General features: G+C 60.2%; 1 protein-coding gene across 2 annotated transcripts; it reads right to left on the bottom strand.

Annotated features, from left to right (window-relative positions):
• Window positions 1–101: 101 nt before the first annotated feature.
• STXBP1 (syntaxin binding protein 1) lies at window positions 102–20,771 on the bottom strand. Of its 2 annotated transcripts, XM_053962249.1 has the most exons (20): window positions 20,612–20,771; window positions 10,932–10,981; window positions 10,721–10,802; window positions 9,925–10,001; window positions 9,662–9,740; window positions 9,442–9,545; window positions 8,594–8,742; window positions 8,203–8,287; window positions 7,911–8,041; window positions 7,434–7,541; window positions 7,257–7,317; window positions 6,618–6,683; window positions 6,396–6,476; window positions 6,163–6,301; window positions 5,873–5,982; window positions 5,661–5,762; window positions 4,480–4,565; window positions 3,907–4,061; window positions 2,928–3,051; window positions 1,723–1,812 (listed from the first exon to the last, which is right to left on the bottom strand). In XM_053962249.1, the coding sequence occupies exons 1-19, from the start codon at window positions 20,646–20,648 to the stop codon at window positions 2,942–2,944; spliced, it is 1,812 nt and encodes a 603-aa protein (XP_053818224.1). In that variant the 5' UTR covers window positions 20,649–20,771; the 3' UTR covers window positions 1,723–1,812; window positions 2,928–2,941. The 2 variants fall into 2 exon arrangements, with proteins under 2 accessions (XP_053818225.1, XP_053818224.1); XM_053962250.1 differs by lacking the exon at window positions 2,928–3,051 and having other exon boundaries at window positions 102–1,812.
• Between the last annotated feature and the right edge of the window lie 748 nt (window positions 20,772–21,519).

Below are 21,519 nucleotides of genomic sequence, written 5' to 3' on the forward strand. Positions count from 1 at the left end.
ACCACCACACCAGGAGCCCTCCCTTGGGGTTGGAGGGAATATTTTCCCATGCCTTTTCCCTGTTTTCCTGGCCCTGAGGGAGCAGCACAGCACAGCCCCAGTTGCACTAGGGATGGAGATCGTTTTTATTTAGTCACTCGAGTGCTTTAGTACAGAAGAACAGATATACAGAGATGATACATGTTTGTGCTTCAACACTTTCAAACATTTAGATTCCAGTAATTTCAAGGTAAACAAGTTCCAAGACAGACTAGATTATTTTTTTTTAAAGTTTTCCTTTTTGATAAATTATTTTTTATATAAATAACTGTAACAGAAAAAATAATAATAATAATAATAATAATGTCCAACATACAAGATCCTGAAGCATTTGCATTGCTAAACCAAAGAGGAACAGAAACGGGCTGGGAGACCAAAGGGGAACCAACAAATATCAGTGCAATGATACAGCCTTTGCCCTAAAAATATATATTTAAATTTATGGGCAAGGAGCAGACGGGAAGGGAAGGGAAAGAGGGGGGCTAACCACCAACGAGGCAAGAAAGAGCAATTTTAGGGTAGGAAAAGAGGGGTCACAGCCTTCAGGGGGAAGAGAACAAAACCATAGACCCCAAAATATTGCAGTGCATCTAAAGGCAAGGGACAGGGGGCAATCCAGGGGCGTCAAATAAAAACCCAACTAAAATCAGAGGTTTGGGGAAATCACTATACACCAAGCTCGTAAGAACGTCACAAGACACAGTCATTAATATACACAGAGTCCAGAGGGTTTGGGGGGGCCTGGGGGGTTTGGGGGGCCCCAGAGAGTTTTTGGGGAGGGCCCAGAGGGTTTTGGGGAGGGCCCAGAGGGTTTTTGGGGGTTTCAGGGCGACGGCACGCTCAGAAATGCTTCACCACGGGACGACATGAGTGGAGCTGGGCACGGACACCGAGCTCCCATGGGGATGGATGGAGGTATCCATGGAGAGAGAGCACAGATATATAGATATATATATATATAAAATAGGATTTTATTTTATATATATATATATATTTTTTTTTTTTTTTTAAGGAATTCCCAGAGAGGGAAGCAGGGCTGCAGCAGGGCTGTGCAAGCGGACGGGCCCCAGCTCCCAGTTTTGACCGGTTTGGTCCCTTTTCACATGGGAATTACCACGGTGTGAAGTGTCCTGGCTGCACTCTCACACCACCCCCATCCCAAATTCCCATCCAGATGTTGGCGTGCACATCTGGCAGGAGCACCCACCGCCCCAAAAGCCATGGGACAGACGGTGGTGCCAGCCTGAGCCGCGGCTGGAGCGGTGTGGGGTGTCTGTCCATCTGTCCTCCCGTCCAAACAAGACCCCAGTGAGGAGCATTCCCCCAAAAAAATGTGTTTTCTGTCATTTTCCCCACCATATTTAATAGCAATGGGCAGATGGTTACTCAGCAATGAGCTCCTGGGCGCTTCCCACAGCTGCAGCTACAAATATATAGATTTTTTTTTTTTCCTTTTTCTCTTAAACACAATGCATCCATTTTCTTAATATATATATATATATATATAATTTTTTTTTTGGCTGTTATCCCCTCCCTGTGGATAAAATGAGATGGGGGAGGCACTGGGAGGGGAGAGGGGGGTCAACACAAGAACAAGAGAGAAGCTGGGCCCACTGGGTGCAGGGTGGCACCCGGGGCCGGGCGCCCGGCGGGGACGTGGGTCGGCATCGAGTGGTGACAGCGTTTCCTTTTAACTGCTGCTCTCTTCCTCTGTTTTATTGAGTTTCTTCAGCGTGTCCAGCAGTTTCTGTGGGGTGAGGATGTGCGTGGACCCTGTGGGAGCAGAGGAGAAGGGGTGCAAGGGGATCAGTGATGGCTTTGGGACCCCGCGCTGTGTCCCGGCCGCCGTCCCCACTGTCCCGGGTCCCCCTTACCTGGCGGCGCCGGCCCCGCGCCGCTGGAAATGCTTGCGAGGAAATGCAGTCTATGGGGACGGGGTGGGTTGTGGGGGCAAGGAGAACGGGAAAAGGACGGAGGAGGAGGAATGGAGGCGAGGGATGGAGCTGGCGGGATGAGGCAGGGGCTGGGAGGTGCCGGTGCAGGGGTCACTGCAGGACCCACGGGGGATGCAGGAGACACTGGCGGGTGCAGGGGTGGAAATGCAGGGAAAAGCCAGCGTGGAGGGACCTTCCCCAGGTCCCCCAACCTGCACGGAGCATCCTGGGGACATGGTGGCCAGGAGGGGTGGGACAGCACAAGGAAAACAAAAGGCTCTCGCCTTCGGCTGCCCCTCGCTCGGGGGGCCCCCAGCACGGTGCCAATGGGGGTCCCACCATGCTGCCCACACTGGCTCAGCCCCACAGCCACCCTGGCCCTGCAGGGACCAGCACACAGGGGATGCTGGGGTGGCACTCACTGGTGAAACCAGCAGGAGCTGAACCCCAGAGCAGGGTTTGGGGGTCCGCAACGTCACGGGGCTCCTGCCTATCCATGAGCAAACCTGAGCTGAGTGGGATTCCAGCCCCAGGGCACCCCAGAGCTGGGGCTCCCAGCAGTGCCCAGCCCGTGGGGATGGACCAGGATGAGTGCTGGGGTCTCCGCTGCTGCCCCTCTCCCCCAGCCCTGCTCCAGCCGCTCTCAGGGCAGAATCCAGGAGCTCTGTCCCCCTGCCCGGCCCTGGCACACCTCCGTGGGGCAGGCAGGACCCTGACCCCTCCAGCCCTGGCGAGGGGGAGCTCATGGCATGAAGGAGCTGGCCAGGGGACATGGCTGAGGGGTGATGGAGCGACGCCGGATGCTTTTCCACCTGGTCGGAGGAACCGCAAGCATTTTCTAATCGGAGAGCCCAACAAACCCCAAAACAACAATTAAAAAAAGGAGGAACGGAAGAATCAAAGAAAACCCTTCGGGGAGGAAGAGTTTCTTTTTCATTAGTAAGCTGCCTTTACTTGGTTTCTTTGGCTCACTCCATTGCTGGAGCCTGATCCTCAAATGATACCCTAGTGGAGTCCCTGAAGTCGGGATGCCTCAGGTCCATGAGAAATTTGGTGGGAGTGAGAATGTGAGTAGAACCTGCAGGAGAACAGAGAGGGGCTGACGGCTGCGCCGAGGCTCCCCCACCACCAGCAGCAGCAGCAGCAGCAGCTGCTTCTGGGGGAGGAAGAGGAAGGAGGCAGGTGGAGCCCAGAGCTTCGGAGGCGCATGCAGGGGATGGACCCTGGAGAGAGGCGGGATGAGATGGTGACAGGCAGGATGGAGCTGGGATGGGTGTCTGGTGACAGGGACACAGCTGGGGCAGCAGGAGCTGATGGACACTGGGATGCTGCTCCCAAGGAGCAGAAGAGATGCTGGGGACAGGCTCCACCAGGCATCGGATCAGATGGTAAAGGACACCTGCCTGTGCCCTACAAGGTGTGTATCCAAGCTGTGTATCCAGCTGTGCTTCCCAGAGGAATTTTAGGGACCTAACAGCTCCTTGCTACCACCTGCTAGAGCATCCACTGTGTCCTCTGTGCCTGACTCACGGCTCCCCTGGGAGCAGAGATGGGAGCTGACCCTGACCATGTCCTGTTGTATGAACCTAAAAAACCTGGTTCCTGTTTGCACCCCTCTTTATTTTGCACTTTTCTTCCTGTAATGACCCCAAAACCGAGGAGCAATCCAAGCTGCCAAACCTCCTCCCCTCTCACCCAGCCCTGCTCGGACAAAACCAGCAGGAGACATGAAAAAATGGAAGCAAAAATGAGGATGTTTGGAGTGACACAACCCAGCTGGGGAAGGGGGGACACACAGGGGTGACAAGAGATGTCCGGAGAAAACCTTTCGGCAGAGTTCCAGCTCCCGCAGCCGTCTGGAGCCCGGAATTTGCGGGATGGAGCGTGGGATGAGCAGCCAGCGGGAGGGGCCAGCCCCGGGGCCACCACTCACCTATTAGCACCTCCCACTTGCCGCTGGCTTGTGTCACCTCGTAGGCGCAGCGCATCTCGTTCATGCTCACCCCGCCCAGGATGAAGATGATGAGGCGGGGGCCGCTCCGGTACTCGCCAGGGGCCTTGTTCTTGTGCCAGTGGCCGTAGCGGGCACTGAGGAGAGGAAGAGGAGGGTGAAGCACCACACCTCAGTTAAATCACACAGACATTGCTGTGACAGCAGGGCAAGTCCAGTGTTCCAGCCACAGAGTGCTGCTTGCTGTCACAGGGAGGGAAACTGAGGCACGGGATGCCTGGAGGGAAACCGAGGCACTGTTGTGTCCGAAGGGAAAATGAGGAATGGGATTCCTAAAGGGAAACTGAGGCATGGGATTCCTACAGGGAAACAGAAGCACGGGATGCCTGGAGGGAAACTGAGGCACAGGATGCCACGGGGGAAATGGAGGCATGGGATGCCTGAATTCCCTCCGAGCCACTCCCAGACCTGCTGCTGGCTGCAGCCCCTGGGGCTGTGTGGGATGGACGCTGACAGTGCCCAGGTGGGCACGGACAGGGCAGGAGGGGCACCCACCTGACGGCCGTGGTGCTGAAGGAGGCGGAGGAGCGGGTGGAGATGTACGGGTAGTGCTTGGTGTCCAGCTTGTCATCGATGGCATCCTGAGGGCAGAGAGCCACAGGCCCGGGGTCAGCCAGGCACAGCCCCAGGCCCCACAGCCCCTCTGCAGGGCTGTGCCCAGGATTCCCCTCGTGAGAGGCTCAGGAGCAGGTGCTGGGCTGGAGGTCCCAGCCCTGGGACCCCCCTGCAGCACGAGGCACCCGCTGCCAGTGTCAGTGTCACACAGGGCAATTGCCACCTGGGACACCTTGCTGAGGTGCTGCTGCCCTGGGCAGGCCCCTCTGTCCTGGGGGTGAGGCTGAGGGGTGTCCTGCGGGTGAAGCCACCCTGTGGGGAGGGGTTGTGGTGGAGGAAAACATGAGCTCTGTGCTTTTGGGACCTGAGGGAGCTGTGGCTCTGCTGGTCTGAGCCAGGGCTATCCTGGTGCAGAGCTCCTGGGACATCTCCTGAGGACACACACACAGCTGTACAGAGCCATGCCTGTCCCCTGCCTCTGCTGGGACATGGGCAAGGCTTTGACAAGGCCACCCAACCTTGGTGGCCATGGTGGCACACACACAACCAGTCAAGTTGTTAGTGCATTTGTAATCCAGGGATGCTGGGCAAGCCTGGGCCGTGCAGACTGAGGGGACCTCACTGCAGCCTAAAACTTCCTCAGGAGGGAAAGAGAAGGGGCAGGCACTGATCTCTGCTCTGGGACAGGAGCCAGGGAAGGGCTGGGGCTGGGCCAGGGCAGCTCAGGCTGGAGAGCAGGAAAGGTTCTTCCCCCAGAGGGTGCTGGCACTGCCCAGGCTCCCCAGGGAATGGGCACGGCCCCGAGGCTGCCAGAGCTCCAGGAGCGTTTGGCCAGCGCTGCCAGGGGTGCCCAGGATGGGGTTGTTGGGGGGTCTGGGCAGGGACAGGAGTTGGATTTGATGATCCTTGGTATCCCTTCCAGCTCATCACATTCTGTGATTCTGTGCACCCTACCTGGGGCCAGGAAAGCTTCCCAAAATATCCCAACCCCAGGCAGTGAGCAGCCAGTTCAGAGGTGTCAGGGTCTGGGCTGGGAGCACCCAGCTCTGTGCAGGTCCCTTCCTGGGTGGCTCTGGAATTCCCTGCCCTGCCCCCCAGGCCTGTCCTGGTTGCTGGCTCACCTCCATGATGTCCTTGATCACGGGGGTCCACCGGGACAGCTGGTAGGTCTGCTCGCTGATGCGCTCCTTGCGCTCCGGCTTGCTCCGGCGGCGCAGCGTGGACTGGGCGCAGAGCACAGGGACACCGTGAGCCACAGCAGCACCAGGGACACCCCCCAGGCCACCCCAGGGCTGCCAGAGCACAGGGGCAGGGCAGGGAGGAGGACACTCACGTCTGTGATGATGGGCACCCCGAGGTGGGCCATGTTGGTGATGATCTCGCTGTCCTCTGCCGGGATCTGAGCGTGCTGGATCAGCTTGTTCAGGTTCTCCTCGGTGATTCCTGGGAATGCCACAGGGGGTGTTCTCCTCAGGAACATCTAACCGAGGGGACACAGCCCCTCTGCTGCCACCTTAGGACACTCAGCCTGCTCAGGGAGGCAGGGCTGGGTTTTCCCAGCTGGATGGTCCTGGCCAAACCTGCATCTGCCTGCCCACACCCCTGCCCAGGCGTGCTCCTCACCGTTCTTCAGGAAGATGTAGAGCAAGATGATGCGGATCTTGTCATAGGTGCTGACATTGCCATCCAGCAGGATGGGGACAATGGCCCTCATGGGGTCCTTGATCTTCTCGCCTTCAGCATCGGTGCCCATGGCCAGGTCCTGCAGGGAACACGTGCTCACCACCACTCCATGCTGGGAGGGTGGAGCTGCAGCCCCCCGTGCTCCTGTGACAATGGGGGGAGTTGTTTGGTACCTGCTCAACTCTGCACAGCTTGTCCACAGTGCCCTGGTAGTGCTTCATGCAGTCCTCAGCCAGGTGCAGGTGGGTCGAGTACTGGGGACACAAGAGTGGTCACCTCTGCAGTGCTGGCAGCAGCTGAGGGTCCCTGTGCCACCACCATGGCCAGGGGAGAGCTGCCACCTCCTGCTCCCAGGTGGGCTCAGTCACCGAACACACAATGTCCCCTCCCCTTACCTTGCTGAGCTCCTTCTGGTACTGTGGCATCTTCTTCAGCATCTGGGACAGGTCCCTCATGGTGGTCTGTGAGGGAAGGGGACATGGTCACTCACCCTCAGGGGGCCACCAGTAGAGAGGGGATGACCCTGCCAAGAACTTCTGTCCCCACGTGAGCCCCCCGTGGGGGTTTGGTGACACCTGATGTGTCACAGCCAGGTCTCCTCCCCTGTAGCTGAGAGGCAGGAGGGGTGTGCAGCTCTGCAAACTGGGCTGTGGTGGGGAGAAATCCCCTGAGGATCTCCTTCTGGGAGCCTCGTGTGCCTGGCTGGGGCTCAGATGGTCCTTTCAGCTCCTGGCCACCCTTACAGCCTACTGCCACCAGGGTCCCCTCACTGCCACCAACTCAAGGATTGGGGACAGAGCAGCTGCTGAGGGAGGTGCACGGACCCTGTGCTGGAGGCAAACTCATCCTGGGTGCAGAGCTCTCCCACAGCACCCCATTTTCCAGCCCCAGGTGTAGGGCTGGCACCCCACACCAGCTCCCCCCTGCCAGGAACCTGACCACCCTTCCTCCTTGGCAAAGTGTCCCCAGGAGACCCCACTGCGTGCCAGCCCCTGGCTGAGCCCGTCCCCAGCTCGGTGGGTGCATCAGGTCACCTTGTCACCCGTGTTCATCCTCTTGCTGGAAGAAAACTCCTTCAGGGACCGGGTCACCTCCCTGGAGAGAGAAGCAGGGCAGAGCTGTGAGTGGGGAGGGGACCCTCACAGCGGGCTGGGTGGCAATGCCAAGCCACTGTCCCACCCAGGCAGCAAACCAGCCCCAGGGCCACTCACTGGGACACCTCGGCGATGTGTTTGTGGCGCAGGGTGACCCACAGGTCGTCATCCTCGTCCAGGAGAACCTCCTTGATCCGGGCCTCCCCAATGCCACTCGTCTCATACCTGGGGAGAGGGGAGGGATGTCACGGGGGGATGGGGCTGAGGGCACACACAGCCCCCTCACTGCTGGGTTTAGGGAGCTGGGAGGACATGAGGGCTCTTCCTGGCTGTGCCAGTAGCGAAGTGATTCCAGCTGGGATTGACCTCTTCCCTTCTTGGACTCCTTCAACTCCTAAATGTGGGGAAGGGGCTGAGGGCTGACGGCTGGGAAAGCTCTTTCAGTCCCAGTCCTGCCCACCAGGGCTGCCAGAGTGCAGCACTGGTGTCTCCCAGTGGAGGCCTTGTGACAGATGGAGGGATGCTGAGCTCCCAGCTGCTGCTCTAGGACCGGCCTCAGGCTGTCACAGGGGGATGGGGATGCACTGCACTCACTTGTAGACATCGTTCTCGATGGGCAGCAGGTCGTAGCTCATGGCCTGGAAGGTCAGCTCGTGCAGCACCGGGGACGCGGGGTCAAAGCCACGGTCCAGGATGAGCAGCTGGGAGCGAGCCTTGTCTGGACCCTGCGGACACAGCAGAGCCATCAGCACTGGGCTGGGGGCTCCCTCAGCCCCACAGCTGCTCAGGGGGCTGCTCTGGGGTCCCCACCAGGGTCTGTGGCTGCCACAGGGCAGGGTTTGACTGCAGGAGTGAAGCATCACCCTGGGCTGCCAGCACCGCTCACCTCGCCCATGGTGGGGTCATCAGCCTTGTAGGCGTCCAGTTTGTCCTGGATGAGCTGTGCCAGCATGGCATTGTCCTTGTAATCCCTGGGGGAGGCAGGGGGACAGGTCAGCCCCACAGGGCACAGCATGAGGAGGAGATGTTGGTTTCCCTGTGCAACATCCTTGGCTCATGGGAGAGCACGGACCCGAGCAGGTTTTGTTGCCCACTCCCACCTCTCCTCAACGAGCTCCACTCTGCCTTGGTGCCACTTAGATTTCAGGATCCCAACCCCCCCAGTTCCCCAGATGGAGTCTGAGCCTGTTTACACTGAGCATGGCTGTCTGTCCATGCCACCCCACACTCTGGCACAGCAGCCCCACCCATGCCCCTGGATCCCACGCTGGCCGTACCCGCGGTACCGCACGGCTGGGTACTCCTTCAGGGTGGCACAGAGCGTGGCAATCTGCTCTGCCAGGCGCTCCAGGATCGGGTTCTTCATCTGGGCCTTGTGCGGGCTGTAAAAGCTTTGGAAGGAGTCGGCCGAATCCAGAGAATAAACCTGGGGGTGCAGAGGCAGGGAGGTCAGAGGAGATGTCTGCAGGAGAGCTGCCCCACCCCAGCTGGGTTTGGAAATCAGATTAATGCCTAGATGGACCCAGCCGAGCCTGGGACCAGGCAGCCGGAGCTCAGCGATGCTCAGGGCATCCCTGAGAATTTCCAGCTCCCAGGACCCCAGCGCTAGCTCCATGGTAGGATCCCTATCCATGTGTCCCTCCCAGCTGAGCAGAGGAGGCAGAAGACCCCTGCCCTCAGCAGCCACCTGCTCCCAGGCAGGGAAACAGAGACCTGGGGACAAGCAAAAACACACTGTTCCCCAGCTGTGCCCCCAGTAAAAACCACGTGAAGATGCCAAGAGGTCACTCCCTAGGAATGCTGAGCATTGAAGGGTTAATGGCACCAAGCAGGTCTGGCACCATCTGCCCCCTGGTCCCTTTGTCCCCAGCAGGGGCAGATGGCCCAGGGCCAGCTCCCTGGTGTCCTTGGCTGGTGGCAGAGCTGGCCAGCACAGCTGTGGGCACGGGGCCAAGGCACAGCACCCGCTAAATCCCCCGCGGGATCAGCCCGGGAAGTCATCTAAGGAGACAGGGAGGCAGAGCAAGGAGCCAGCTGGGGGTGCAAGGCTGTTACACAAACCCTGGTGGGCTGCAGAGGGACCTGCAGCACCCCCTGGCTGTCCCACAGCCCAGCCCAGGCTCACCTGGGACTCGGAAGGGAGGAAGGCAATGTTGATCTCTGTCAGGGTTTTGATGACCTTGGCGGCGCGGGATTTCACCAGCTCGTTGAAGAGGGCGTCAGGACAGGCTGCGAGGGGAGGAGGAGGAGGAGGGTGGTGCTCAGCATCTCTCCATCCCTCATCCCTTGTCCCTCCCCACCTGCTGGCACCGTTTCAGTGACTGTCCCCTCCTCTGGGTACTCACAGTCCGTGAAGAAGACGTGGGCAGCTCTGTACTTGGAGGTGGGGGGATCCTTGAAGTCGTTGATGAGGGAGTGGATGGACTGGAAGAGAGAGGGAGCAGCTGGGCTGGGCAGGATGGCACTGTGAGCTTCCCGCCTGCTCAGGGCAAGCTCCGCACCTCCATCCCATCACCCTGCTGGCACCACTGGAGTCAGGATGCTTCCCATGGGCACAGCTGCCCATGCCAGCACCTCAGCCCTGTCCCCGTGCCCTGCATGCACTCACCTTCTCGGAGGGGGTGATGAGATACACGGCCTCCAGGCTGGGCAGCGGCTCCCGGCGCTTGTTGATGTCTTCCACAACTTGGGGGGAAAACAGGGATCATGGCAGGGAGGGCTGTGGGCAGGGCACTCGGCCACGCAGGGCTGGTGGACACCCCGTGGTGGCTGGACATCCCACGGCCATTGGATACCCCATGGCAGCCCCTCCATATCCACAACACCCCCAGCCACTCGTCCCTGCCCACCCAGGAGCTGGGGCACACCTGCCCACCCCATCCCAGCTCCCTGGTCCCTGCTGGAGCTGTGGGTGTGGGCACCTGGCCAGGTCCCAGGGGCCATGGATCTGTCTTTGCTCCTGTTCCCTTGGTTTATCCTCACATCCCCCTCCACCTGAGCACGAAGCTCTGCTGTCCCAGACAAAACCCCACTATCCCAACACCTCTCAGGACCCAGCCTGGGATTTCCTTCTCCTTCCCAAGTGTTGCAGGGAGCCATTTAATTCTTAGGCTGATAAAAACCAAGCCCTGGTCCCCTCCTCGAACTGAAGGCCTGCCAGGAGACAAGGTGTTCTGCTGCTCCAGCCCCAGCAGGCAAGGAGGGCCTGTGGAACCCCAGCCTGGCACCAGGAGCCGTCCATGGGCAGTGGGAGGAGGAGTGGCTCCATCCCAGGGGGATAGAGCTGGGTGGGGGCTGTGCCAACAACTCTGTGCCAGCCTGGAGATGGCTTTGCAGGTGTCCTGGTGCAGAGGGAGATTTGGCCCTTCCCACAGGGAATGTGGAGGCAGGGAGGGGGAACTCACTGGTTATGCCCTCTGTCATGATGTCGGTCATCTTGCAGCAGGACGAGAGCATGCGCATGCTCAGCTGGTCCACCACCAGCACCTGGGACAGGTGAGCACCCCGTGAGCACCCTGTGAGCACCCCAGGAGCTGGGGGCACAGCAGGACCTTCCCCACCCTGCCCCCTTCCCTGCTCCCTCCCCTCCTGGCCCTCCCTGGCTTTGGTGCTCACCTTCCATTCCCCCTTCTTCTTCACCTTCCGGATCACATCGTGCATGATCTCTGCAAGAAAGGGGATGGGGGCAATGGTGAGAGCCCAGTGCACCTCCTGCAGCACCCCAGGGGCTGCACTGGGGGCACCAAACCCCCACCCACGTGCAGGGTCACGCTGAGCCCCACTCACCCTGTGCCTTAACTGGGGATGAAGGAGGGGATGGGGGTGGTTTTGGGGTCCCCAGGGAGGGGTGGTCACTCCCCAGCCCTGTTTTTCTCTCGTGCTTGGCACTCACAGACAGACCCCAGGCTGGCTGGGGGGGTCCCTCTGGGGAGCCTGGGGGCCGCCCCACGGGGTTCAGCCCTAATCCAAAGTGCTGGGAAAACAACAGCAGCTTAAGAGCTCCTTTTAGAAACAAGAATCAAGCGGCCTGAGCCTGTTCCTTGTAATCCCTCACAATCCCATTTCACCTCCCGTGGCTGCTGGGCTTATGCAACCAGGCAGGACAGCAGCACCCCTGGAACCCCGGGACCACCCACCCCAAATTCCCCTGCTCCTCCCCAGGCCAGCTCCCTGGGAGATGCAGCTCAGGGACATGAGCAGGTGGCAGTGGGGCAACCTTTGGGGTTGGGTCGCAGGAAGGGGGGGTTCAAGCCTTGCTCTGCTACCAGTGCTGCCCAAACATCTGTTTTGGGGGAGAGAGGTGCCCCCCAAACCCTGAAGTCCCCTCTGGCCCTGGTGTGTGAAGCACTGTCCCTCACAGAGCTGAGCCTGAGGAAAGGAGTCTGTGCCAAGTCCTCACACAGCATTTTTCCCTGGATTTCACCCCCGCAGGGTTTTGCTCTGAGCCCTTGGTCCCAGGGACAGGGATGGAAATGCCCAATAAAAAGCCAGTTAAGGAATGTCTCCAAATTAGAAAACAGAGGCGTGAGGATGTCACCCTGCCAGCCTCAGCCTTGGGAGCCTTCCCTGTGGGTCAGCCCAAGGGTGCTGGTTCCCTGGGTAAAGCCCAGCAGGGTCCAGAGCTGGCACTGGTGCCAACAGGGATAAAACAGGAGCCTCTGAGTGTTGCTGTCTGTCTGTCCTGCTGCAAAACCTGGAAAAAACCTGGAGAAAACATTCCTACCACTGCACATCCATCACCTTTCCTGCCTAAAGGTGCCTTTAATTAATAAATAATTTAATTAATTAATTAATCTGCCTGCAGGGAGCCCCAGAAGGACACTAGCCTTGCCCTCAGTGTCCTGCTTGCCCTTGGTCACATCCTTTGGCCTCTCCATGGGGAGAGCAGGGCAGCTCCGGGCTGGGAAGAGGGGATGGAGGGTACCTGGGTACCTGAACTGGGCAGGCGAAGCTGCTGTGCCCATGCGTGCTGCCCACCTGCACCCACCAAATGCAGCAGGAATCATCCTCTGTGGGCACGAGCTGGCAGCAAGGGCTGCCCGTGCATCCCAGTGCTGCTCCCTGCTCCTGCCCTGGCAGCAGGGTACAGCTGGGAAGGAGCTGTGCCAGCACAGCCCTGCTCCTCCTGCCATCACTCACTTGGCTCCTGCCCCAGAGCGAGGATGCAGCAACAACAGCGCTGTCTGCAGGGCAGCACCGAGGCTCCATCCCATCCCCTGGATTCCATCCCATCCCATCCCATCCCATCCCATCCCATCCCATCGGCTCCATCCCAGTAAAGCACAGGGGCCATGGTGGGGCACCATGGAAGGGGTCAGCAAAAAGCAGCAGCCAGGAAGAATTCCTGCCCCTGTAATGAAAATCTGGCTGGGGAGGGAAGGACAGGAAGGAAGGACAGAAGGAGGCTGGGAAGAGCATCCTGTGGCCCTGGACATGGTGTTCCCATGCGGAAAGTGGGCCCAAGGGCACAAGATCCCAAAAAGGGCTCCCAAATTGCTGCCTCAGCCCCCCCGAGCGTGTCCTCGCCGCGGCAGCAGCTGCAGGGGACGTTGTGGCTCTGTGGGAACGCCGTGTCCCTCCTGCACAGGGATGGCTCGGGCTGGAGGGAGGGTGCTTGAGGGGGGGAGCATCTGCCTGGCTGTAAAAAGTGCTGTCACATCCCCAGCCCGACCCCAAAACCAAGATGGGCCTCTCAGAGCAGGAACTGGGCACTTCAAAGGGTAATTTCTCTGAGCTTTGTAGGTTTAGGGTGTCAATCCCTAAATCCCTGGTCCCAGGCACGGTCATTCCCTACATTGATGTCCTCTCCTGCCCTGACCATGGGTCAGATCTGACTCCAAATTTTGGCTCTTCCACAGGCTGCCAGAGCCAGCTCAGAGCCCAGGCAGGGTCAGGAAAGATCCACAGAGCATCCTCCAAAGAGCTCTGGGGTCCTCCCAAAGGCACAAACTTGAGCAAAAGCTGGAGACTGGTGTCACACTTAGGGAGATGTGGCCATGAACTTCCCTCCTGGGTGTCCCTGCAGCAGCCATTAAACCCCAGCTTAGGGAAGAGTGCCCTGGACTCCCAGGGGAAATGGGAGGTCCTGAGGTCCCGAGGTCCTCAAGTCACGCCCAGCCCCCTCCCAGAAGTGGTGCTCTCTCACTCCACATCAGCAGGCCAGATGTTGCTGTCCATGTTCTCAAACATCTGGCCAGAGAGAGTTTTTAGGATCTAACATCAGCTGGTGATGCTCACAGCCAAGTTTTTCATCTTGGAGATAAAACCAGGTTTCAGGGGGGGGGGGGAAATCTGTGTGAGTATTTCATCCAGTGCCTCCAACACTTGGCTTGTCTGGACCTACCACGTCACATCTGTTTCCTGCAGGCTGAAAGAATTTCAATGCCAATTCCTCCCATGGGAATACAGACAGCTCTGGATCCTCCCCCAGCATCAGAGCCCATGGACAGGGCAGCACATCTCTGCTGTGAATGGAGAACCCCTAGAGCAGTATGGCCCTAAAAGCACCACCAGGCAGGTGTCCTGCTGGAGAGCCAGCCCACCACCTGCAGCCAGGCTCGTTCTCAGGGTGACACACGGCATGGACGTGACCCCTGCATCGTTTCCAAGCAGGTGACACGCTGGCCTAGTAGGACTTGAGCCCATCCATCCCTCCAAGAGGCTTATCCCACGTTGTTACACCCTGGCCTTCCCCCAGCCCTGCCTTGGGCAGGGACACAGAGCCAGCCCCACTGTCCCACTGGAGCAGGAGGAAGCATCCCTGCCACGCCAACAGAGCTGTGTCCCCAAAAAATGGACCCATTTTGGGGTTCCCCAAGAGATGAACCCTTTTTATGATGCCCCAAGAGATGAACACATTTTGGGATGCCCCACAAGATGGACCATTTTGGGGTTCCCCAAAAAATGGACCCATTTTGGGATGCCCCAAGAGATGAATCCATTTTGGGATGCCCCAAGAGATGGACCATTTTGGGGTTCCCCAAGAGATGGACCCATTTAGGGGTTCCCCAAGCCCATTATCCTGTTCCAGAATAAGCCTGGAAGCTGATGAGCAGCCCTGACCTACCCTGGTGGGCCTGCTAAAGCCTTGTCCTGGCCACCAGGCCACGCTGGACACCAGGCTGGGGATGCTGCAGCAGGGACGCTCCAGCTGCAGTGCTGACCCCAGTGCCAGCAGCCATGGCCAAGCCCTTCCCTCCTGGAAATTCCTGCTGCTCAGAAATGCTCCTTCACCGCCACATCCCGGGACCTCACTGGTGGCCTGAAGTGGCACAGGGAGATGGAGCTGCTTTATGGATGGGCACAAATTGAGCTTTTCACTCGGGATCCCAAATCCTCGGGCAGCTCCGGAGAGCTGGATCACAGAAATCCACGGCGAGGTTTGCTGGAGTCCCACTTCTCCTAAAAAGCTGTCAGGCTGCATCTCCCAGACAGACACGTTTGGCTTTGGGTTGGCCTGGCAACTGCATTTGTGCTGGTTCATTAACTAATTGCTCAAGCCAGTGTGAATGTTGCACTGATCCAAGCACGGAGTGGAGCACGTCCCCACCTCCAAACAGCCCCAGGTGGGGCTCTGCAGGTGCCATCCCAAATCAAACAGGCAGCACGGACCTGAGGGTGGCAGGAATGGCCCTCCACGGCCACCAGCACCACCCAGCACACGGACATCACTGCAAGGAGACAAAGCCCAGCTGATGTTCCTCAGCACAGCTAAGAACCATCCAGGGACGACCTGAGCCTGGCCACTGCTGTGCCCAAATCCCAAACAAGTCTCAAACACCTCCCCTTCAGCAGCCCAAGTCCTGAACACGTGTTTTTCCCACTGGATTATGCCCAGCTGGAAGCCCTCAGCCTTCCTGGAGGACACATTTCTCACCCAGGAACCCAGGGATTAATCCCAGCCATTGGGGTAACCTGTGTTTAATTCCTCCTTTTCCTGTTTGCAATGCTCTCATGAAGGATATCCACATTTATCCCTGCTGGGCAAAGCCTTGGGAGAGCTGCACAGCCTAGGGAGGAGGAGGATGGAGACCTGGAGCTCTTGAACTCTGCAGAAGTTGAGTAACACAACCAGAAGTGAAAAAGGGAAATGAAATGCATGCTCACACCCATGAGCCCTCTGAGTGCCCTGGAGAAACAGAGGGAAATTCAGGAGGTTTTCACTGCGGGATCAGGCACAGGCTGATGGCTGGGGTGTCCTGCAGGGACAGGAGCTGAACTGTGGTGATCCTGTGGGTCCCTTCCAGCTCAGGATATTCTGTGCTAACTCCAGACAATTTCCTTGGGTCTGCACAAGGATCTGGGAGCTGAGCAGAGTTTCCCAGTTTGGGTACAATCAATGACCCACAGCCCTTCAGGTCCCTGCTGAAGGCACCACCCTTCACCAACACTTGTCCTCTTGCTCCAGATGTTTCCATTCCCAGCAGATGTTGTCCCTGACTGTGGTGCTTCAGTGCCCAGAGGTGTCCTGCAGCAGGACAGCACTCACAAAGTGTCACAGTGTCCCTCAGGGGATGTGACCCTCACATTCCTACATGTGACCACAACCTCCTGAGCTCCTTCTTCTCTGCCTTGAACCAAAACGGAGGAAAACACCAACAAATTGTGCTTCTTTGGTGGGAATCCAGGCTGGGCTGGTCTCCTGTCCCTCAGGGACACCAAGACAGGCTGGAGGGCAGCTGGCACGTGCCTGAGTGGTCCTTGCTGCCCCCTGATCCAAGGCCAAACCGTCTGATGGGCTCCACAAAAGACCCTCTAGCAGAGGTGGCCACAGGTGTGTGCACATTCCCGGGTTCTCTCACATCCTGGGGGATGTGGATTAAAGCACCTTCAGCCCTGCTCTATTTTTGCACTCTCCAGAGCCAAGCTCCTTCCCCGCACCGTGAGTCGGAGGGAGCAGCATCTGCTCCTCAGCGTGAGACCAAAAGCCCTGTGATGGTGATGATCCTCCTTTGGAAAGTGTTGATTCTGTGGGAAGAAGGAAGGAATCTCTCCTTCCTGTCTCCTGGGACACTTTCTCCAAGAGGTACAAAGGAATCAGACACAGACCTTACTTTTTTCTTTTTTTTCAAAAAGGAAGGAGTCGAAATCCTCTCCATTGGTGGCTTTTTTAACCTTCTTGCACATGCAGACACTGGTGAGAGGATGCAGTCCTGCCAAATTGAGGTTTGTCACTCTTGGTCACCTTCCATGGTCACATATGGGCAGGAGTTTCTCAGCCCCTGGTGCAGACTGTGGTCTGGAGATTGAAATTGTTCTGCAATGCCTGAGATGGTGAACGCTGAATTTTACAAGGATTTTTTCAACCTTTTCCAACTTCAAGCCAACACCGGAGGTGAGACACAGCGTGGTGACAGAGCCAGAGCCCAGCTTTGCCCGTTCCTGCACCCACACACCAGGCTGGTGGCACCACGGGGGCTCCTGGAACGTGGGAATTGGGAGGATGGGCTGCTCAGGGAGCCACATTGGGAGGATTCAGGGTCTGCTCCCACCCGTGGTGGGGACAGGGTGCAGAGACCTCCTGCTCCTCACCCACCCACTTCTGCAGCAGGCTGAGGTCGCAGCTGAGCCCTGTGCAGGCAAGAGGATGCCATGGGCAGCCCTCCAATGGTCCCCATGCCCTTTGCTGCCTCCTCTTCCTCTCTGCCTGGCACAGCCCTTGGCAAGCCTAGCATGGGCAGCACACCAGCCATGTCCCCTGGGCACTGAGACAGGCTCAGAACATCCTCCACGAGCAGCATCTGACCCTCCAAGGCTCCCTGTGCCCAACAGGGGCTGGTGGCAGCTGCAAGGTGCCCCAAACAGCCGGGCTGAGTCAGGTACCAGCAGGTCCCCAGGCTGTGCCCTGGGCTGGCAGCAGCCCCAGCCCTGCCCTTGCAGGTGCAGCACAACCCAAGCCTGAGCCCCTGAGTCATCCCCAGGCAGGGGTGGACCCTGGAGAGGCCCAGCTGGGGACATGGAGCGACACTGGGCAGTGTCAGACCGTGTCCAGGCAGGATTTGGCCGTGGGGCTCCTGGGCATGGCCCTGGCAGGAGGCACCGGGCACGGGTCAGCTCTGGGGGAGGCTGTGCAGGTGAGGCTGCTCCGTGGGAGGATCACCTGCTGGCCTGGGGGAAAGGTGTTTCCTTGCTGTCTCTGCAAAGTGCTTCCTTATCCCAGGGCTCCTCCGCCTCTCCCACCCGCCCGTGACAGCACCAGGAGCAAAAGGAGCCTTTGGGGAGGTTGAAGGGCTGCAGGGTTTTTGGATCCGCCATGGAATCACATCCCTATGCTCCAGCTGCGTGTTCTGCTGTCCTGTGCCAGCCCAGCGTGGTGGCAGGCGCTGCACAGGTGTCACCCCTGCAGCAGGGCCCGTCTCTCCTGGCTGCTGACAGTTCAGTGAAGTAAAACCAGCCTCCTCCTCCTCCCCACTGCAGGCTGCTGCAGGAGAGCCACCACTGGGCTGGGCAGGGGAAGCTCGGGGAAGGTGGCCCCGAGAAGATCCAAGGGGCATGAGAGGATGGATGTCCATGCAATTAGGAGTCAGGTGAACATTTGGGGATGGTGTCCATGCAGCTGGGGCTCAGGTGAACATTTGGGGATGATGTCTGAGCAGTTGGGGGTCAGGTGAAGATTTGGGGATGGGTGTCCTCAGAGCTGCCATTCTCAGGTGAGATTTTCCCAACCAGCTCCAGGGCAGAGGGGCCAGCTCTCCCTGCGAAGGGACAGAGACACAGCAGGAGGACCTGGTCCTCAGGCATCACCTCTGGGGACAAGCACACTCAACTCCAACCCTGTCCAGACAACAGCAAGTCCAGGATGATGCAGTCACCATCGCTGGACACCTCGGGAAGGCACAGGGACAGCCCCCAGCACACCCCCACAGCTCTGGGGGGTGACAATCTGCTTCTGCCTTTCTCCTCCTGCAGCCCTGGCCCACTTCTCCCTCTGCCCACCGCCTCCCACCTCTTCAGAGGCCTCCAAACCCCGTCTTGTTATGGCACCAGCTGGTCAGAGGAATAATCCGGGTCTGGAGGGAAGCCAGGGCAGAATGCAGCTCGGGAGGGGGGGGGCTGGCGGAGCGAGCCATGGCAACGCGGCAGCATCCTCCCCATCCATCCATCCATCCATCCATCCATCCCTCCTTCCCTTCCTCCTGGAGAAGGAGCCCACAGGAGATGTCCTGCCTCGGGTCAGCCCCAGCCTTGGCCCTCTTGCTCCTCGGGAGCAAACATCTCCTGCAGGAAAACCTCCGGGGAGTGCCAGGCTGGCGCAGCCCAGGAAATCTCGTGCCAGTGCCCGGGGACAGGGGTCTGGGGACCCTGCAGGCTGCTCCCAACTCGGGGGGAGCAGCTCCGCCTGGAACAGCCCCCCAAGGCAGGCTGATGCACCAAGTGCAGGAGCTCCCCGTGGGGTGCTGAGGAGCACCCCGATCCCCGCGGGGACCCCAGGGTGCCCCCCCGGGTGCCACCCCTCTCTGCTCTGCAGCATTCTGCCTGCACAAAGCCTGCTCCCCCCTCGCAGCCACCCACGCGTCCCCGCCAGCCCGGCTCCGGCGCTGCTGCCCGGCTCCACATTATCATTTTCAGTCGGGAATGATGTTTTTCAGGGAAAGAACGGAGCGGTTTGTCACTAAACCCTGAAGGGGAGGATTAAGTCAGATTTCCCTGATGCTGCCTGGAACCTCTCTGTGTGTGTGTCTGTGCTCTCTCCCAGCCCATTCCGGCGCAGAGACAATGAATGAAAATAAGGGACACGCAGTGGCGCTGGTCTCTGTCCCCTCTCCGGCGAGGGCACCGCATGTGGCCCCGCCAGGGGCTCCGTGGGCGGCGGGTCCGACCCCCCCTTCCCGCATCCCACCGGGCCGGGGGCAGCCCCTGCCCCCCCAAATAAAGCCCAGCAAAGCCCCAGGGCCATCCCCCCTCCCCAGCGCTGATCCTGCAGCACACGCACACCCCGGGACATTTCCCTGCCTCTCTCCGTCCATTTTGGGCTCTGTCCCCGATGCAGCAGCCCGGGCAGGGCGGGGGGATGGCCCCATCCCCGCGGAGGTGACAGCGGGAAGGCGGCAGGGCCACGGATCCACGGGGATCCCCCCGGTTTCCCCCCCTCGCCATCACCACCCACCCGATCACACCACCGGCCCCGGCCGCGCCATCTGCAGCGGGCGCGGGAGGGCGGGGGATGGCCACGGGCACGGCTGGCACGCCAAAAGCAGCCCCAAAATCATCGAAAAACCCAATAAAAACACCAAGATCCGGCCGCGGCCGGCCACGGTGCCACGGAAATAAACCCTGCGAGAGGCGGGGAGGAGGAGGAGGAGGAGGAGGAAGGCTCATGGGTGCGGGGGGAAGTTCCCACCGGTTCCTGCCCTTTCATTTTCTTTTTTTTTTTTTTTAATAATGCGGAGTTTTTTTCGCCTTAATTTCGCCCCTGGGAAAGGAGCGCCCCTCCTTCCTCGTCCAGCCTCGGGTGTTTTTGGAGAACAACCCCCCCCCACTTCGTTTCCCCCCGGGAAAATATCGCCTTGCAACAGCCGGGAAGGAGGAAGCGGAGCCGGGGACGATCGTGTCGTGCCCCCGCCCGCGGCTCCCGGGAATATTCCCGGCCGGGAATAGCGCGGGGGAGCGGGACCCCCGCGGGCAAGGGATGCCCGGGGAGGGGGGGACACACGCAGGGGCAGCCCCGGATTGCGGGAGCAAAGGCACACCCGGGAAATAATAATAATAATAGGAATAATCATAATAACAACAATAATGCAATAAACCCCAGCGTTTGAGCGGGATTTGCTGCAGACAAAGCGGGAGGGCCCGGCCTGGCACTGCGCTGGGGGAGGGTTTGGGGGGGGTCTGCACCCCTCTGTGCCCCCCCTCGGGGCTCAGCCTCCCGTGGGGGGGGAGGCCCCTGGGCCCTTTCGGGGATTGGGGGCCACGGGGGTCGAGGGGGGATAAAACCGAGGGGGGCTCGAGCGTCTCTGGCTTCCTTGTTCCCCCCCCCCCGCTTTTCCACCGTCGCCCCGTCACCAATCCCCCACCCCCCCGCCCCCAGCACTGCAGAAAAACCCCAAACAGCCGGAAAAATTCAACAAATACACCCCGGAAGGTGACAGCACCGCCGAGCCCCCCCAGCCCACAACGCCCGCGTGTCCCCACGGGGGTGTCCCGTGTCGCCGTGTGCCCCCCGAGGGTCCGAATTGCGCATCCGCAGCATCCCCCCCGCCCCGGCCGGGGCAGCCCGGCCGCTCCGACCCCCGCCCCCGCGGCTGCCCCGCGCTGCCCCCCGCCCCCCAGAGCCCGCGGGGGGGCGCGGATCTTACTCTCTCCCACCACAGCCTTGAGTCCGATGGGGGCCATGGCTCCGTGCCGGGGGGGGCCGCGGCTGGGGGGGGTTCAGGGGGGCACCCAGGGGCGCGCACGGCCGGGCGAGGCTGCGGGTGGCGGCGCAGGGATGCGGAGGGCGGAGGGAAGAGGGAGGAGGACGGGGGGGCTCGGGGGGGCGCGGGGGGGGCGGTGCGGCGCGCTCAGCTGACCGGGGCGGGGCTTGGGGCCTGCGTCATCGGCCACGCCCCGGCCACGCCCAGACAGGGCCACGCCCCGCGCCGCAGCGCAGCGCCCGCCGGCAGCGCCCCCTGGCAGGCGGGACCCGGTACTGCAGCGGTGGCACCCGCGCGCGGCAGCGCCGCGGACACGGGGACAGGAACGGACAGGGGGACACAGGGACAGGGGGACACAGGGACAGGGGGACACAGGGACAGGGGGACAGGAACGGACAGGGGGACACAGGGACAGGGGGACACAGGGATAGAGGGACACAGGGACAGGGGGACACAGGGACAGGGGGACAGGAACGGACAGGGGGACACAGGGACAGGGGGCACACAGGGATGGGGGACATGAACAGACACGGGGATGAGAACGGACAGGGGGACACGAACGGACACAGGGACACACAGGGACACACACGGACACGGGGACACGAACGGACCCTCCACAACCGGAGTCACCCACGGGCACACACCCAGCACGCCCCGCAACCAGAATTAACACAGACACACCCCCAGCAGCCCCCCACATCCGAAGTCACCCCTGCGCCCAGCATCACCCACACACCCCCAGCATCACCCACAGACGTGCACCCGGTATCCCCCGCAGCCAGCATGCCCCCCGCGCCCCGCACACCCCCCTTCTGTGCCCCAGGGCTCAGCTCTGTCACCAAAGCTCTGCC

This window comes from Vidua chalybeata, chromosome 21 (genome assembly GCF_026979565.1).
Source record: "Vidua chalybeata isolate OUT-0048 chromosome 21, bVidCha1 merged haplotype, whole genome shotgun sequence".
NCBI lineage: Eukaryota > Metazoa > Chordata > Aves > Passeriformes > Viduidae > Vidua > Vidua chalybeata.

Excerpts from the sequence above, each read along its gene's own strand:
- STXBP1 (XM_053962249.1), bottom strand. The coding sequence starts at position 20,648 with ATGGCCCCCATCGGACTCAAGGCTGTGGTGGGAGAGA. Across the intron at positions 10,982-20,611 it reads CAAGGCTGTGGTGGGAGAGA|AGATCATGCACGATGTGATC; the intron begins GTAAGATCCGCG and ends CCTTTCTTGCAG. Across the intron at positions 8,743-9,441 it reads TCCTCCCTTCCGAGTCCCAG|GTTTATTCTCTGGATTCGGC; the intron begins GTGAGCCTGGGC and ends CTGCACCCCCAG.